This window comes from Corvus hawaiiensis (genome assembly GCF_020740725.1).
Source record: "Corvus hawaiiensis isolate bCorHaw1 chromosome 38 unlocalized genomic scaffold, bCorHaw1.pri.cur SUPER_38d, whole genome shotgun sequence".
Taxonomy (NCBI): Eukaryota; Metazoa; Chordata; class Aves; order Passeriformes; family Corvidae; genus Corvus; species Corvus hawaiiensis.
Genome location: NW_025963270.1, coordinates 37501 through 49241, shown reverse-complemented (window position 1 = coordinate 49241; position 11741 = coordinate 37501). Strand labels below are relative to the sequence as shown.

Sequence of the window (11741 nt, the reverse complement as noted above, 5' to 3'; positions counted from 1 at the left end):
AAAGGCGGGGAAAATGAGAGAAATAGGAAAAAAGGCAGGAAAAAATGGGGAAAATGGAAAAAATGCAGAATAAAGGGGGAAAAATGGGGGAAATGGGAAAAATGGGGAAAATAGGAAAAAACAGGAAAGAAAGGGTGAAAGGAAAAAATGCAGGGAAAAATGGGGAAGAATAGGAAAAAAGGCAGGAAACAATGGGGAAAATGGGAAAAAACACTCCAAAAAATGGGAATAAATGGGGCAAACAAGAAAAAGCATAGGAAAAAAAGGGAAATAATAAGGAAAATGGAAAAAACAGGGAAAAAAAGGCAAAAAACTGTGAAAAAATGGGTTAAAAAAGTGGAAAAGGGAAAAAATGGGGAAAGGCCAGGGAGTGGGTGCTGGGAGGGGTGAGAGCGGCCACTGGGACCCCCCCCGTTCCTTGGGGGGTGGGCTCACACCCTGCTGACCCCCCCCGCCCTCCCTCGCAGGTGCCTGAAGTGGACGGTGTGACCCCTCCCCCCATCATGGCTGCCGTGACCACGCCCACAATGCGGTTGTCGTGATTCCACCCCAAAACGGCCACGCCCTCTTGTGACCCCACCCCAAGATGGCCGCCATAGCCCCGCCCCCAAGATGGACGCCATAGCCCCACCCCCAAGATGGCTGCCATGGCCCTGCCCCCAAGATGGCCGCCATAGCCCTACCCCCCAAGATGGCGGCCATAGGCCCACCCCCAAGATGGTGCCCATAACCCCACCCCCAAGATGGCTGCCATGGCCCTGCCCCCAAGATGGCCGCCATAGCCCCACCCCCAAGATGGTGCCCATAACACCCACCCCCAAGATGGCTGCCATGGCCCTGCCCCCAAGATGGTGCCCATAACCCCACCCCCAAGATGGCGGCCATAGCCCCGCCCCCATAATGGCCACCATAGCCCCACCCCCGAGATGGCTGCCATGGCCCCACCCCCAAGATGGTGCCCATAGCCCCGCCCCAAGATGGCCACCATGGTCCCGCCCCAAGATGGCTGCCATGGCCCCACGCCCAAAATGGTGCCCATAGCCCCACCCCAAGATGGCCACCATAGCCCCGCCCCCAAGATGGTGCCCATAGCCCCACCTCCAAGATGGCCGCCATGGCCCTGCCCCAAGATGGCCGCCATAGCCCCACCCCCAAGATGGTGCCCATAACCCCACCCCCAAGATGGCTGCCATGGCCCTGCCCCCAAGATGGTGCCCATAGCCCCACCCCAAGATGGCCACCATCGCCCCGCCCCCAAGATGGTGCCCATAGCCCCACCTCCAAGATGGCGGCCATAGCACCGCCTCTGAGATGGCTGCCATGGCCCCCACCCCCCAAGATGGCTGCCATAGCCCCACCCCCAAGATGGCCACCATGGCCCCACCCCAACATGGCCACCATGGCTCACCCCAAGATGGCTGCCGTGGCCCCGCCCCAAGATGGCCGCCATAGCCCCACCCCAAGATGGTGCTCATAGCCCCGCCCCCAAGATGGCTGCCATGCTCCCACCCACAAGATGGCCACCATAGCCCCAACCCCAAGATGCCTGCCCTGGGCACAGCTGCAAGATGGCTGCCATGGCCCCCGCCCCAAAGATGGTGCCCATAGCCCCGCCCCAAGATGGCCACCATAGCCCCACCCCAAGATGGCGGCCATAGCCCCACCCCAAGATGGCCACCATGGCCCCACCCCAAGATGGCCGCCATGGCCCCCACCCCCAAGATGGTGCCCATAACCCCACCCCCAAGATGGCCGCCATGGCCCCACCCCCAAGATGGCCGCCATGGCCCCGCCCCAACATGGCCACCGTGGCCCCACCCCCCCAATATGGCGGCGGCCGCGCCCCTTTGGAACCAAATTCCCGTTTTTTTCCTACCAAAATCTTTGGGATCGAATTTATTGGGGGCTCTATGGGGCTGGGGGAGGGGCGGGGCCTCGGGAATGGGGGAAAATCCGGGAAAAACGGGGAAAACCCGGGAAGAAACCGAGCCGGAACATGAACGCCACGCGCTGGCCCTTTAAGAGCGGAGCTGCGCCGCCATTGGCTGGCGCTGCCGGGCCAAGATGGCCGCCCTGGGCTCTGATTGGACAAACATCCCTGAGAGTCAGGCTCCTATTGGCTGCCAGGGGCCCGCCCCGGACCAAACCACGCCCCCGATCAAGCCCCGCCCCTTTGAGAGCCAAGCCCCGCCCCCTCCCGCTCAGACCACGCCCCTTAAAGGGACAAGCCCCGCCCCCTTTGTCCCCCGTGTCTCTCCCAGGCTCCGCCTCCTGTGACGTCACCAGGGCGGGTTCCCTCGGGCAGCCAATCACCGCTGGCTCCACCCCTCGGGGGGGGGGCGGGGCGAGGCCGCCTTCAGCTGTGGGGATAATGAGATGCAAATGAGCTGGGGAGGGAACAGATGAATTATGGGGGGGGTATGGCCAGGTGGGGGCGGGGTCGGGTTAAGGGCGTGGCCCGGGGCGGGGCTCACCTGGAGGGCGTGTCCTGACTGGTGGCGGGGCTTATGTTACCTGTGTGGGCGTGGCCACACCGGAGGGCGGGGCTTATCCCACCTGAGGGGCGTGTCCTACCTGTGGGCGGGGCTTATCCCACCTGAGGGGCGTGTCCTACCTGTGGGCGGGGCTTATCCCACCCGGTGGGCGTGGCTTATCCTGCACCCGGTGGGCGTGTCCTACCTGAGGGCGGGGCTATCCCACCTAAGGGGCGTGTCCTGCCTGTGGGCGGGGCTTATCCCACCCTGGGGGCGGGGCTTATCCCACCTGAGGGGCGTGTCCTGCCTGTGGGCGGGGCTTATCCCACGTGAGGGGTGTGTCCTAGCTGTGGGCGGGGGCTTATCGCACCCGGTGGGCGTGTCCTACCTGTGGGCGGGGCTATCCCACCTAAGGGGCGTGTCCTGCCTGTGGGCGGGGATTATCCCACCCCGTGGGCGGGGCTTATCCCACCTGAGGGGCGTGTCCTGCCTGTGGGCGGGGCTTATCCCACCTGAGGGGCGTGTCCTGCCTGTGGGCGGGGCTTATCCCACCTGAGGGGCGTGTCCTACCTGAGGGCGGGGCTTATCCCACCCCGTGGGCGTGTCCTGCTGTGGGCGGGGCTTATCCCACCTGAGGGGCGTGTCCTACCTGAGGGCGGGGCTACCCCACCCTGGGGGCGTGTCCTGCCTGTGGGCGGGGCTTATCCCACCCTGGGGGCGTGTCCTACCTGTGGGCGGGGCTTATCCCACCCCGTGGGCGGGGCTTATCCCACCCCGTGGGCGTGTCCTGCCTGTGGGCGGGGCTTATCCCACCCTGGGGGCGTGTCCTGCCTGTGGGCGGGGCTTATCCCACCCTGGGGGCGTGTCCTGCCTGTGGGCGGGGCTTATCCCACCTGAGGGGCGTGTCCTGCCTGTGGGCGGGGCTTAGCCCACCCCGTGGGCGTGGCCCCCCGTGTGGGCGTGGCCTCCTCACCTGTGGGCGGGGCTATTTCAGCACCTGCCCCGGCCGCGCCTTCTCGAGCTTCCGCCGCCGCTCGGCCGGGATCTCGTCCAGGCTGATGCCGTGGTTGCTGGCCCTGGCGGGGGGGGGCATTTTGGGGCCATTTCGGGGTTTTTTGGGGCTCAGGGAAGGTTTTTTTTGATTTTTGGTGATTTTTTTGGCGATTTTTGGGGGATTTTTTGGCGATTTTTTGGCAATTTTTTTGGGGTTTGGGGTTTTTTGGAGGGTTGTTTGGGGGGGGGTCCCGCCCCTCCCCCCCATTGCCCATCCCCCTCCTCCCCCAACCCTCGGCAGCTCCGCTGCCTCCCCTCCCCCACCCACGGACCCCTCCCCCTCCCCCCCCCCCCCCCCCATGAACTGGAGACCGCCCCAAAATTCCCGAGGACCCTCCCCACTCAACCCCCCCCCCCTCAAAATCCCAGTGACCCCCCCCAGGACCCCCTCCCAAATCCCAGTGACTCCCAGGGGACCCCAGACCCCCAAAACCGCCCCATGACCCCATAACCGCCCCGTGACCCCATAACCGCCCCCTGACCCCATAACCGCCCCATGACCCCATAACCGCCCCCCATGACCCCATAACCGCCCCCCTGACCCCATAACCCGCCCCCATGACCCCATAACCGCCCCCCATGACCCCATAACCGCCCCGTGACCCCATAACCGCCCCACTCACCCCATAACCGCCCCCTGACCCCCATAACCGCCCCATGACCCCATAACCGCCCCCTGACCCCATAACCGCCCCCATGGACCCCATAACCGCCCCCCCATGACCCCATAACCGCCCCCCTGACCCCATAACCGCCCCCCATGACCCCATAACCACCCCCCGACCCCATAACCGCCCCCATGACCCCATAACCGCCCCCGTGACCACCATAACCGCCCCCCTCACCCCCATAACCGCCCCCACTCACCCCATAACCGCCCCCTGACCCCATAACCGCCCCCTGACCCCATAACTGCCCATGACCCCATAACCGCCCCCCTGACCCCATAACCGCCCCCCATGACCCCATAACCGCCCCCCTGACCCCATAACCGCCCCCTGACCCCATAACTGCCCCATGACCCCATAACTGCCCCATGACCCCATAACCGCCCCCCTGACCCCATAACCGCCCCCATAACCCCATAACCACCCCCTGACCCCATAACCGCCCCCATAACCCCATAACCGCCCCCATGACCCCATAACCGCCCCTCTGACCCCATAACCGCCCCATGACCCCATAACCGCCCCCCATGACCCCATAACCGCCCCCTGACCCCATAACCGCCCCCATAACCCCATAACCGCCCCCATGACCCCATAACCGCCCCCTGACCCCATAACCGCCCCCATAACCCCATAACCGCCCCATGACCCCATAACCGCCCCCCTGACCCCATAACCGCCCCCATAACCCCATAACCGCCCCCATGACCCCATAACCGCCCCCTGACCCCATAACCGCCCCCATAACCCCATAACCGCCCCATGACCCCATAACCGCCCCTCTGACCCCATAACCGCCCCATGACCCATAACCACCCCCGACCCCATAACCGCCCCCATAACCCCATAACCGCCCCCTGACCCCATAACCGCCCCCATGACCCCATAACCACCCCCTCACCCCATAACCGCCCCCATGACCCCATAACCGCCCCATGACCCCATAACTGCCCCCCTGACCCCATAACCGCCCCATGACCCCATAACCGCCCCCATGACCCCATAACCGCCCCATGACCCCATAATTGCCCCCCTGACCCCATAACCGCCCCCATGACCCCATAACCGCCCCCTCACCCCATAACCGCCCCCCATGACCCCATAACCGCCCCCATGACCCCATAACCACCCCCGACCCCATAAACGCCCCCTGACCCCATAACCGCCCCCCATGACCCCATAACCGCCCCATGACCCCATAACCGCCCCCCCGTGACCCCATAACCTCCCATGACCCCCATAACCGCCCCCATGACCCCATAACCGCCCCCCATGACCCCATAACCGCCCCATGACCCCATAACCGCCCCATGACCCCATAACCTCCCCCTCACCCCCATAACCGCCCCCTGACCCCATAACCACCCCCGACCCCCATAACCACCCCCGACCCCATAACCGCCCCCATGACCCCATAACCGCCCCCCGTGACCCCATAACCGCCCCCTCACCCCATAACCGCCCCCTCACCCCATAACCGCCCCCATGACCCCATAACTGCCCCCATGACCCCATAACCGCCCCCTGACCCCATAACCGCCCCATGACCCCATAACCGCCCCCATGACCCCATAACCTCCCCATGACCCCATAACCTCCCCATGACCCCCATAACCGCCCTGTGACCCCATAACCGCCCCCCTGACCCCATAACCGCCCCCGACCCCATAACCGCCCCGTGACCCCATAACCGCCCCATGACCCCATAACCGCCCCCGACCCCATAACCACTCCCGACCCCATAACTGCCCCCCTCACCCCATAACCGCCCCATGACCCCATAACCGCCCCCATGACCCCATAACCGCCCCCCTGACCCCATAACCGCCCCGACCCCATAACTGCCCCATGACCCCATAACCGCCCCCTGACCCCATAACCACCCCCCGACCCCATAAACCGCCCCCCATGACCCCATAACTGCTCCCATGACCCCATAACTGCCCCATGACCCCATAACCGCCCCCCGTGACCCCATAACCACCCCCGACCCCATAAGTGCCCCCCTGACCCCATAACCGCCCCCTCACCCCATAACCGCCCCACTCACCCCATAACCACCCCCATGACCCCATAACCGCCCCCCATGACCCCATAACCGCCCCGTGACCCCATAACCGCCCCCCATGACCCCATAACCACCCCCCTGACCCCATAACCGCCCCCTGACCCCATAACCTCCCCATGACCCCATAACCGCCCCATGACCCCATAACCGCCCCACTCACCCCATAACCACCCCCCCTGACCCCATAACCGCCCCCATGACCCCATAACCTCCCATGACCCCATAACCGCCCCCATAACCCCATAACCGCCCCCTGACCCCATAACCGCCCCCATAACCCCATAACCGCCCCCCCATGACCCCATAACCACCCCCCTGACCCCATAACCGCCCCCATGACCCCATAACCGCCCCCTGACCCCATAACCGCCCCATGACCCCATAACCTCCCCCTCACCCCATAACCGCCCCACTCACCCCATAACCGCCCCATGACCCCATAACCGCCCCATGACCCCATAACCGCCCCCATGACCCCATAACCTCCCCATGGACCCCATAACCGCCCCATGACCCCATAACCTCCCCATGACCCCATAACCGCCCCGTGACCCCATAACCGCCCCCTCACCCCATAACCTCCCCCATGACCCCATAACTGCCCCCCATGACCCCATAACCACCCCCCTGACCCCATAACCGCCCCACTCACCCCATAACCTCCCCATGACCCCATAACCCGCCCCCCATGACCCCATAACCTCCCCATGACCCCATAACCGCCCCATGACCCCATAACCTCCCCATGACCCCATAACCGCCCCGTGACCCCATAACCGCCCCCTCACCCCATAACCTCCCCATGACCCCATAACTGCCCCCCATGACCCCATAACCACCCCCCTGACCCCATAACCGCCCCCTGACCCCATAACCTCCCCATGACCCCATAACCTCCCCATGACCCCATAACCGCCCCGTGACCCCATAACCGCCCCCTGACCCCATAACCGCCCCCCATGACCCCATAACCGCCCCCTCACCCCCATAACCGCCCCCTCACCCCATAACCGCCCCCTGACCCCATAACCGCCCCATGACCCCATAACCTCCCCATGACCCCATAACTGCCCCCCATGACCCCATAACCACCCCCCTGACCCCATAACCGCCCCCTGACCCCATAACCTCCCCATGACCCCATAACCTCCCCATGACCCCATAACCGCCCCATGACCCCATAACCTCCCCATGACCCCATAACCGCCCCCATGACCCCATAACCTCCCCGTGACCCCATAACCGCCCCGTGACCCCATAACCGCCCCACCACACCGCCCAACTCACCCCGGCAGGAGGTCGGGGGGGGTGGGGATGGGTTTGGTGAACCCCTCGCGCCCCACGAGCCAATAGGTGTCCTCCACACCCTTCCCCTGCGGTGCGGGGTCAGGTATGGGGTCAGTTATGGGGTCGGTTATGGGGTCGGTTATGGGGTCAGGGATGGGGTCAGGTATGGGTCAGTTTTGGGGCAGTTTTGGGGTCAGGTATGGGTCAGGTATGGGGCAGTTTTGGGGCACTTTTGGGGTCAGGTATGGGGTCAGGTATGGGGTCAGTTATGGGGTCGGTTATGGGGTCAGGGATGGGGTCAGGGATGGGGTCAGGGATGGGGTCAGTTATGGGGGCAGTTTTGGGGCAGTTTTGGGGTCAGGTATGGGGCAGTTTTGGGGCAGTTTTGGGGTCAGGTATGGGGTCAGGTATGGGGTCAGTTATGGGGTCAGGTATGGGGTCAGGAGGAACAGCCACGCTGTGTCCTCCACACCCTTCCCCCTGCGGTGCGGGGGTTGGTTATGGGGTCAGGGATGGGGTCAGGGATGGGGTCAGGGATGGGGTTGGTTATGGGGTCAGGAGGAACAGCCACGCTGTGTCCTCCACACCCTTCCCCTGCGGTGCGGGGGTCAGTTATGGGGTCAGTTATGGGGTCAGTTATGGGGTCAGGGATGGGGTCAGGGATGGGGTCAGTTATGGGGCAGTTATGGGGTCAGTTATGGGGTCAGGGATGGGGTCAGGAGGAACAGCCACGCTGTGTCCTCCACACCCTTCCCCTGCGGTGTGGGGGTCAGGTATGGGGTCAGGGACGGGGGTCAGGGATGGGGCAGTTTTGGGGTCAGGGATGGGGTTGGTTATGGGGTCAGGTATGGGGTCAGGGATGGGTCAGTTATGGGTCAGTTATGGGGTGAGGTATGGGTCAGGTATGGGGTCAGGTATGGGGTCAGGTATGGGGTCAGGTATGGGTCAGGGATGGGGTCAGTTATGGGGCAGTTTTGGGGTCAGGTATGGGGTCAGGTATGGGGTCAGTTATGGGGTCAGGTATGGGGTCAGGAGGAACAGCCACTCTGTGTCCTCCACACCCTTCCCCTGCGGTGCGGGGTCAGTTATGGGGTCAGTTATGGGGTCAGTTATGGGGTCAGGGATGGGGTCAGTTATGGGGCAGTTTTGGGGGCAGTTTTGGGGTCAGGTATGGGGCAGTTTTGGGGCAGTTATGGGGTCAGTTATGGGGTCAGGGATGGGGTCAGGAGGAACAGCCACGCTGTGTCCTCCACACCCTTCCCCTGCGGTGCGGGGTTGGTTATGGGGTCAGGGATGGGGTCAGGGATGGGGTCAGGGATGGGGTCAGTTATGGGGCAGTTCTGGGGCAGTTTTGGGGTCAGGTATGGGGCAGTTTTGGGGCAGTTATGGGGTCAGTTATGGGGTCAGGGATGGGGTCAGGAGGAACAGCCACGCTGTGTCCTCCACACCCTTCCCCTGCGGGTGTGGGGTCAGGTATGGGGTCAGTTATGGGGTCAGGGATGGGGTCAGTTATGGGGCAGTTTTGGGGCAGTTTTGGGGTCAGGTATGGGGCAGTTTTGGGGCAGTTTTGGGGTCAGGTATGGGGTCAGGTATGGGGTCAGTTATGGGGTCAGGGATGGGGTCAGGAGGAACAGCCACGCTGTGTCCTCCACACCCTTCCCCTGCGGTGCGGGGTTGGTTATGGGGTCCGGGATGGGGTCAGGGATGGGGTCAGGGATGGGGTTGGTTATGGGGTCAGGAGGAACAGCCACTCTGTGTCCTCCACACCCTTCCCTGCGGTGCGGGGTCAGTTATGGGGTCAGTTATGGGGTCAGTTATGGGGTCAGGGATGGGGTCAGTTATGGGGCAGTTTTGGGGCAGTTTTGGGGTCAGGTATGGGGCAGTTTTGGGGCAGTTATGGGGTCAGTTATGGGGTCAGGGATGGGGTCAGGAGGAACAGCCACGCTGTGTCCTCCACACCCTTCCCCTGCGGTGTGGGGTCAGGTATGGGGTCAGGGACGGGGTCAGGGATGGGGCAGTTTTGGGGTCAGGGATGGGGTTGGTTATGGGGTCAGGTATGGGGTCAGGGATGGGTCAGTTATGGGTCAGTTATGGGGTCAGGTATGGGTCAGGTATGGGTCAGTTATGGGTCAGTTATGGGGTCAGGGATGGGGTCAGGTATGGGGTCGGTTATGGGGTCAGGTATGGGGTCAGTTATGGGGTCAGGTATGGGGTCAGTTATGGGTCAGTTTTGGGGTCAGGTATGGGTCAGGTATGGGGTCAGGGATGGGTCAGTTATGGGTCAGGTATGGGGTCAGGTATGGGGTCAGGTATGGGGTCAGGGATGGGGTCAGGTATGGGGTCAGTTTTGGGGTCAGGTATGGGGCAGTTATGGGGTCAGGTATGGGGTCAGGTATGGGGTCAGGTATGGGTCAGGTATGGGGTCAGTTTTGGGGTCAGTTATGGGGTCAGGTATGGGGTCAGGTATGGGGTCAGGTATGGGGTCAGGGATGGGGTCAGGTATGGGGTCAGTTATGGGGTCAGTTATGGGGTCAGGTATGGGGTCAGTTATGGGTCAGTTTTGGGGTCAGGTATGGGGGTCAGTTATGGGTCAGTTTTGGGGTCAGGTATGGGTCAGGTATGGGGTCAGGGATGGGGTCAGGTATGGGGTCGGTTATGGGGTCAGGGATGGGGTCAGGTATGGGGTCAGTTTTGGGGTCAGGTATGGGGCAGTTATGGGGTCAGGTATGGGGTCAGTTTTGGGGTCAGTTTTGGGGCAGTTTTGGGGTCAGTTTTGGGGTCAGTTTTGGGGTCAGTTACGGGTCAGTTTTGGGGGCCTGGGGGCATTTGGGGGGCAGTTATGGGTTGTAAGCTTGCTGTGCTTTGGGGGTCGTTTTGGGGTGGGTTTGAGGTCAGTTTTGGGGTGGGTTTGAGGGGTTTGGGGCCGTGTTTGGGCTGTTCTGGGGTGTATTTGGGTTCTTTTGGGGTGGTTTTGGCCGGATTTGGGGTTTCTTGGCGTGTTTTGGGGCCATTTGGGGATTTGAGGGGTGTTTTGGGGCCATTTGGGGCTGTTTGGGGCTGTGTTTGGGATGGTTTGGGGCTCTTTGGGGCCATTTGGGGCTGTTTGGGGCTGGATTTGGGGTGATTTGGGGTGCTTGGGGCCGTTTGGGGCTGTATTTTAGGACTTCGGGGTGATTTGGGGTGGTTTTGGGTGTTTTGGAGCTGTATTTGGGGCATTTTGCGGCCATTTGGGGCTGTATTTGGGAACTTTGGGGTGTTTTGGGGTGTTTGGGGCCGTTTGGGGCTGTATTTGGGGCGTTTTGCGGCCGTTTGGGGCCGTATTTGGGAACTTTGGGGTGTTTTGGGGCCGTTTGGGGCTCACCTTGAGCTCGGTCTTGCCGCGGATGTCGACCTTGAAGCCCTCCTGCAGCGAGAGCAGGATGGCGACGGTGCGCTGGTTCACGTGGATGCGATAGGCTGGGGGGGGGGAGGGGGTCAGAAACCCCCCCAAAAACACCTCAAAACCCCCCACGGACCGACCCCGACCCCAAAAAACCCCCGGGACCCCCCAAAAACCCCCACGGACCGACCCCGACCCCAAAAAACCCCCGGGACCCCCCAAAAACCCCCACGGACCGACCCCGACCCCAAAAAACCCCCGGGACCCCCCCAAAAACCCCCACGGACCGACCCCGACCCCAAAAAACCCCCGGGACCCCCCCAAAAACCCCCATGGACCGACCCCGACCCCAAAAAACCCCCGGGACCCCCCCAAAAACCCCCACGGACCGACCCCGACCCCAAAAAACCCCCGGGACCCCCCAAAAACCCCCACGGACCGACCCCGACCCCAAAAAACCCCCGGGACCCCCCCAAAAACCCCCACGGACCGACCCCGACCCCATCCCCATCCCCATCCCATCCCATCCCATCCCATCCCATCCCCTTCCATCCCATTCCCATCCCATCCCATCCCATCCATCCCAGGCCCGATCCATCATCCATCCCATCCCATCCCCATTCCCATCCCATCCATCCCAATCCCATCCCCATCCCACATCCCATCCCATCCCATCCCATCCCATCCCATCCCATCCCATGGCCCATCCCATCCCATCATCCCATCCCATGGATCCCATCCCATCCCCGTCCCATCCCATCCATCCCATCCCGTCCCATCCCATCCCATCCCATCCCATCCCATTCCATCCC

At 62.9% G+C, this 11741-nt stretch overlaps 1 protein-coding gene across 1 annotated transcript in view; it reads right to left on the bottom strand.

Annotated features, from left to right (window-relative positions):
* Positions 1-1881: 1881 nt before the first annotated feature.
* Positions 1882-11741, bottom strand: part of LOC125320826 (retinal guanylyl cyclase 1-like) — a 46065-nt gene continuing 36205 nt past the window's right edge. Inside the window, 4 exon segments of the mRNA XM_048293256.1 lie at positions 1882-2360; positions 3448-3550; positions 7551-7636; positions 10912-11006. Coding sequence (XP_048149213.1) covers positions 3460-3550; positions 7551-7636; positions 10912-11006 — 272 coding nt within the window. The 3' untranslated portion in view covers positions 1882-2360; positions 3448-3459.